Source organism: Phocoena sinus, chromosome 4, assembly GCF_008692025.1.
Source record: "Phocoena sinus isolate mPhoSin1 chromosome 4, mPhoSin1.pri, whole genome shotgun sequence".
Taxonomy (NCBI): Eukaryota; Metazoa; Chordata; class Mammalia; order Artiodactyla; family Phocoenidae; genus Phocoena; species Phocoena sinus.
Window position 1 is genome coordinate 142,626,792 of NC_045766.1, and position 6,798 is coordinate 142,633,589.

The 6,798-nt window shown below is 53.7% G+C and overlaps 1 protein-coding gene across 1 annotated transcript; it reads right to left on the reverse strand.

Annotated features, from left to right (window-relative positions):
• Nucleotides 1–425: 425 nt before the first annotated feature.
• On the reverse strand, nt 426–3,352 carry TFF2 (trefoil factor 2). Its single transcript, XM_032631223.1, has 4 exons — nt 3,271–3,352; nt 2,470–2,619; nt 1,405–1,551; nt 426–507 (listed from the first exon to the last, which is right to left on the reverse strand). Exons 1-4 carry the CDS (start codon nt 3,347–3,349, stop codon nt 494–496), a joined length of 390 nt encoding a protein of 129 aa, XP_032487114.1. The 5' UTR covers nt 3,350–3,352; the 3' UTR covers nt 426–493.
• Nucleotides 3,353–6,798: the final 3,446 nt, after the last annotated feature.

Here is a 6,798-nt window from a genome sequence, read left to right on the forward strand (position 1 = left end):
GGGTAAAATCATTTGAATTTTAATACAATGATTTAGTACGAGAGTTATAAAGGGATCATGGATTCTGAAATTCCTTACATGCAATACTTTTTCACGGTCAGGGTAGCCTGAATGTATTAGATGGATTCTTGCTCTTCTAGCAAATGAAAGAATCTTAAAATTATACACACAGTCGTACTCTCAACCTTTCTCTCTCTCTCCCTCCCTCTCTCTCTCTCTCTCTCTCTCTCTCACACACACACACACACACACACACACACACACACACTATTGCCACCTCTGTGCCAATGAAGCCAAAATGAAACTTAGCAGATTTTTAGTGTTTTCTTTATTTGAAGAAATTGCATGTGAAGCCATTGAAAAGGATAAAAAGCAGATTAAGAAAACCCAGGAATTCGGGAAACATGAAATCTGAAACCATAAGACGATGCATGTTCTTCTTTAGTTTCAGGACATCCAAGGAGCCTGAGGGGTTCTCTGAAGCCACTGCCTCTTAATAATGACAGTCTAGAAATTTAAACGTGACATTGTTGGTGAGCACGTCAGAGAGCCAGGGTGCCTGAGCTAGAAGGCCCCGTGGGTTCACAGGACTATAGCCCTTAGTCCAGCCGTCCCTGCTGGAGAAGGAGCTGCCTGCGGGGCACAGTCCCCTGGGGCCAGATGCCCTCTGGGAGTCCATTCTCCCCAGATAACTGGTAATTTTCCAGGTAGACACTTAGGTCACACAAAAAAATCACTTGGAAATTTCTGAAAGTAAAGGCCATGCTCTTTAGAGCACACTGATATTCTCAAAATGGGAAGAGGCATCCTTCAAGGATCAGTGCATCCTTCCCATCTTTTGGAATACCCGGTCTTTCCTTGATCTTATCGAACTCAGTGTCAGGGACACACTGTAACTGAGGGGTGGCGGGGGAGGGGAGATGGGCTCTCTTGGGACTGGCGCTGGGGCAGGACCTGTCACTTGTGGTCACGGGAGAGAACTGTGGGGTCCACGAGAGACGAGACCACATCTGCTTCGCTCTGGGTCCCTCTCACTATGCCCAGCACAGCACGTGGCATTCAAAGCACCCAAAATAGTGACACCACTCCACTGTGCTAGGACCTGGGGGTGCGGCTGAGAAAGGGATGCTTTCTGCAACCATCCAAAAGCCATGGTGGGAAGGCTGGAGGGCTTAACTTATTAAAAAGAAGCTGTCGTTGTTGAGAACATTCTGGGGTTCCCTTTTGAGCTGGTTCACGATAAAGGTGGCTTCCTACACGAGGACACTTTTTCCTGAACTGGTCACCCACTGGGTCCAGGGGCCTGGCCGGGATGGCATCAGGCATCCTGCCCACCCTAGGAGCTCCCCTGCCCTAGCTCCCACTGCCCTCGAGAACCATCCTTGTCCAGGAACTGGACATTACCTTGCACGGAGAGCGGGAAGAAGCACCAGGGCACTTCGGGGATGGTGTTGGAGAAGCAGCACTTCCTAGAGGCGCACTCCTCGGGGTTGATGCCTGGGTAGCCACAGTTCTTGCGCGCCGAGACCTCCATGACACACTCCTCCAACTCTGCCGCGTGCCACCGGATTTGGGGACGACAAGGGGACTCAGTTAGGCCAGCTAGCTAACCAGACACGTCCATTCCATCCTCACAGGGGGGCGCCGCTGGGCTCATAGGCTTGGGGTAGCATGAGGGGCTTCTGAGACTGTCACCCCTGGGCTAAGAGTGGGCGCCAGGAGGTGGGCACCCCTTCCTCCTGATGCCAAAAGTCAGAATGTCTGGAGGGAAAATCGTCTCACCTCCCTGGACTTGACATTGCTCTGTAAAGTGGGGTGGTCCACCGTACCTCCTGTGGGGACCCTTTAAGGATATAAAGCATTAGACCAAAGAATTGAAACCCAGCGGTGCTTCCCCTACCGGGAGAGGCCTGGCTACAACCAACCAACAGCCAACCATCGGGCCTGTTTCCCCCGGAACCCGGGAGCCTCTGACCGGCAGCCTCGGGGGCTGTGGACGGGAGGCCAGGGTACTCAGTTCTACACACACGAATCAGCTTCGCACACAGACTTCTTTGTGTGCCCGCTTTGGAGTCGGAGACTTTCTAAACTGATAATATGCACCGGCACAAAACGCACTCTCAGAAGGTAACTCAAGGAGACGTAAGTGAATTTCTTAACATCTGGGGTCTGTTTGCAGCTATGTTCATAATGCCCTGATTTTAATGCCTCACGTCCCTTAGAAGCTTCTTCAGGAGCCACAGCGAAGAGGGGCCTCAGAATTGTTTTTTTCAAATACTGTAAAACGTATTCCAACAAGGCTCCCCAAAATGGCAAACGGCTGGCCCTTGGGGTCCAGTGTGGACATTGAGGGGGGGGCACATTTTCCCTTCCCTGGGGCTGGCCCAGGTGGTGTTGGAGCCCTAAGAAGCCAGGTCCTGGGCTGTCACCCGGGGCACAGGAGGAGGTCCCAGCTTTCCTGGACGTTACCTTGCTTGGGGAGGGGCTTGAAACACCAGGGGACCCCGGGGATGCTGGAGTCGAAGCAGCAGCTGGCGGAGAAGCACTGGTCGCTGGAGATGCCCGGGAAGCCGCAGTTCAACCTGTTCTTGGCGCTCACGCGTGAGCATTGGCAGGGATCTGCGGAGAGGCCCTGGCTCAGCCAGCCCCCGGGCACATCCGGGACCCCCCAGCAGTGCCACTCCCACCCTGGGAAAGGCCGTCTTATCTTGGTCGTATTTGAACCAGCCAGTGTCCTTCAGAGGAAATGACAGGGCTTAGCTGAAAGGGTTTTCTTAGTTTAAAAATAAAACCTTCTGGCAAGAGGGTGGACAGGTGCACTCAGGCCCAGGTCGGGATGAAAGTGGGCAAGGCCGGACCCCTAGGAGCCCTTAGTGGGCCTCCCACCCAGCGTCTCCTGGAGCCCCCGCCCACCTGAGCCTGAGGCCATCCTACTGATCCTGAAGGAGGCCCTCCTGGGAGGTCTCACCCCCCTCCAATGCCCCCCTACTGCCCTTCCTGAGTGGCGGGGAAGTGGGGGGATGCACACAGGAGCTGGCTGTGTGGCTAGCGTCCCAAACCTCAGGACACCTTCCCACCTGCTTCCCTTCTCAAGTTAACTCATCACCTGCATTTTCTCTCTGAGGGAAACTAACATGAACAGAGACACCCCGAGGGGCAGAAAACAAGGACCTCTCATGCCCTCCCTGCGCTCGGGGCACTAGAGGCCTCCCCAGGCTCGCTGGTCTGAATGGTTCCCACAGCCCCTCGAGGACCTGAGCCCTCGCTTACCGGGTTTCTGGGCCCCCCCCAGGGCACACAGCCCTAGCAGAAGGAGCGCAGCCAGGAGCCGGGTGCAGCGGGCTCCCATGCCCACGCTCGGCTGCATCCCAGGGACGCTGGAAGAGTGCACACTCCCCACTGCGTGGGGGTGTTTTATAAGCTTCTCTCTGTTTGCTCAGTAAGCAAGATAACCCCCTCTCTCCCCATGGCACTGACACTTTGGACCTTTGTTAGGAAAAGGAGCTGAGGTAGCTTGGCTGAAGTGCCAAGTGGTGACAGAGCAGGCCTCCAGGCTCCTGGAGCACAGCCAGGCTTCCCCCGACCCAGGCAGGGAGCCAGGTCATGCCAGGATGCCAACATGGAAGACGGGCCATGTGCACATGTGGTGCTGGGTACTCACAGGGTCCCACCCAGGAAGAGAGAAGTCATGTATTTCTCCTGATAAAGTACTTGGCTACCACAGGAATTTTAAAATAGTGGGCCCAAGGCTACTGGGGGAAATGACCAGGCCAGCCGTGGACAGAGAGAAGACCCCTCCTCCAGGAATGGGAGGGTCTCCGAGGAAGGCAGGAGACCCTCCTTCAGGGCTGCAGACCCCTCTCTCAGCCCCTGTCTGTATCTCCTTGTCTCTGTTTTGGGGAGGGGGCTGCTCTTCGTGGAGATGAAGCTGTCCGGGTGTACGGAATGGCCCCAGATGAGTGTAGAAGTAACAAGTTCATTTTAGCAAAGCCTGAAGTGTGTCATGTTTTTCTTCCATGGGAACTGTCTGTGTTGCCTAAAAGACAGCACCTGTAAGCCAGCCTATGCCCAGGATAAGATGCTCTGGGGAAAAGACTCTGTGGATGGGACCCAAAGAGAGAAAAGAGAAGTGGAGATGAGACACACAACACACGAAGGGGAATGTGGAGGAAAGAGAGGATCGTAAACTCTCTACTCTGGGGGACTTCCAGGAGCCACCAATCTGTCCAGCACGGCTTGCGCAGCCAGGAACCCAGAGATGCATGGAATCGGAAACTCTGGGTCCTCAGGGTCTGGAGAGCTCAGGGCTTCTGCCAGATCCAGCTCCAGCCGCCCCAGACCCCTGCCTATTCCCCCACTGAGCAACCACCATGACTCTATCTTTGCAAACCTTGAGAAAGTCACCTTTCCACACTGCGTCCCTGTCACTCTTAGTCACCACCAGGACATAGGGCCCCAAGTCCTCCCTCTTCCCCCTCCACTTTCCTCTTGCTTCCTCCCCCTTGGCCCGACTTCCCACTGCGCCCCCCTGGCCCTTCCGGGATTCCCACCAAAACCGCCTGATCCATGCCAAAGAGACGGCTTATCAGCCCCTTGGTCTCTGACCTGCTCTGGCCCTAATGGAAGCCTGCATCTTCCCTGCGATGTTCCTCTTGCATGCATCTCAGGTGGAGGTGCTCAGGCCCCCATCCAGGGCACCATCCGCCCACATGGTATTTTAGTGCTTTTAGAAAAAGGCACATTTTCTTCAAGACAATTTACTTCCACCGTGGGGAAGTCATTACGTTAGATACAGTGTCTACAGTATGAGTGGCACCCACCTGAACGTGGAGCTCTGTGCACAGCACAACCTCTAAGCTGCGTTGGGTGCCTGTGCTCCCATCACATGGGCTCAGGCTGGGGGTTGGACATTGACCTTGAGCCCCAGTGTCACCATGCTCCTCGGAATCGCAGCTGTGACTGTACCACCTTCAAGGCTCCTGCCCCACCGTCATCAGCTGACTGTCAACCTGCTCCTTGTTAAGGGTTTCGCACCGCGCTCGCTGTGTCCCTTGTCACACCAAGATGTGTGACATCCTGGGTGGGTTCAGCACTCCAGGGACATCTCACCCAAAGCCACAGGAGCTCAGTTTTTATTTCCTCCTCATCTCTGGGAAATTCCATCCCTCCTCCACTCTGCCACCCCTCCCATGGCCACACCCAGAACCCGTACTCCACCTCTGAAAGAGGACATGCAAATGTCCTTTCTGTTCAGGATGTCTAAGCTTCTACTGCTTCCTCGTTACTCCTAAACCCTCCAGTCCCTTAACCCCTCGGCTTCCCCTCTGAGCACTGTACCGTCTGCGTCTCCACCTCCCCTCCTTCTCCAGCCTGGTTCCCACGGTCCCCACTCCACCTGCTCCCCCCCTGTCTTATCACCCCCAGGAGTACCCATCTGTTGACCATCTCCAGGCCCTCCCACCCCACCTGCTGTGCTAGCTGGTGCTGCCACAGGAGCGCTCAGTCTCAGACCCATCCCACGCCTGGTGGGATTGCAATTCTTCTTTGTAGTGATGTTACCTATCAGTTCTCACAGGAAACAGAAGCCAAATGGGGGGTCCCTTAGAGGTCACCCATGTCAGTCTACTTCTGATTATTATGGAGGTACTGGTACCAGACTCTTCCTCCTGCCATAAGTAACTCTAAACTTATGTGGAATAACTGTTTTCAAATGCTGAGCAACAGGCTGTGTGGGACAGAAAGGGAAGTAGTGTGGGGAGGCCCAAGGTCACCTGGTTTTCTGTCTAGAAACACAGTCTGGCCACAGAGCATCAGAGGCTCACTGGGCTGAGGGACAGAGGGTGCAATCAGAGGCCACGGGGTGATGGATTTCCAGGGTGGGGGCCGGAGGAGAGGGACACCTTAAACAGGGCTGGGGACTCCCTGGGGTTTAGTCAGATGCTAAGCCACCACACACACAAGGCCAGGAAGAAACAGCTCCCAGGAAGGAACACACACCAAGGAGACAGGGCTGTCAGCAGCCTGATTCACATGAGTTCTGACCAGCCACAGGGGAAGGCTTGTTAGCTGTCCAAGCACTGAGTAGGGACATAGAATGACCATGCCATGTCTTAGTCAGCTTGGGTGGCCATAACGAAATACCACAGGGAGATGGGTTAAACAACCGACATTGGTTTCTCACAGTTCTGGTGGCTGGAAATTCATTATCAGGGTGGCTGCAGGGTAGGGTTCTGGTGAGGGCTCTCTTCCTGGCTTGCAGATGGTGGCCTTCTCAATGTGTGCTCACCTGGTGGAGAAAGGGTAAGTTCCCTGCTGTCTCTTTCTATAAGACCACTAACCCCATCATGGGGGATCCATCCTCATGACCTCTTCCAACCCTAATTACTTCCCAAAGTCCCTACCTCCTAATAGCATCACATTGGGGGGTATGGCTTCCACATATGAATGTGAGGGGGGCACAAACGTTCAGTCCATAACATGCCATAAGAGTAGGCTTGATCTTGTTCTAGAGTAAAGCCACTTTATACCCCTTCTAACAAAACTTTAAAACAAGTCCTAAAAGATCAAGTTAGTCTGTAAGTAAAGTGACTGCCTAACAGGACGAAACTCAGCATTTTGTTAAGGAAGACAACAAAATCCAGACACATGACATAGCATTCATAATGTTCGACACAAACTCAAAACTTACTAGGTATGTGAAGAAGTAGGACCTTAAGCACTGGAAATAACAGAGAATAGAAACAGACCAGATACTGCATTAAAATGTTCAACTACTTAAAGAGAAATATAACAAGGGAA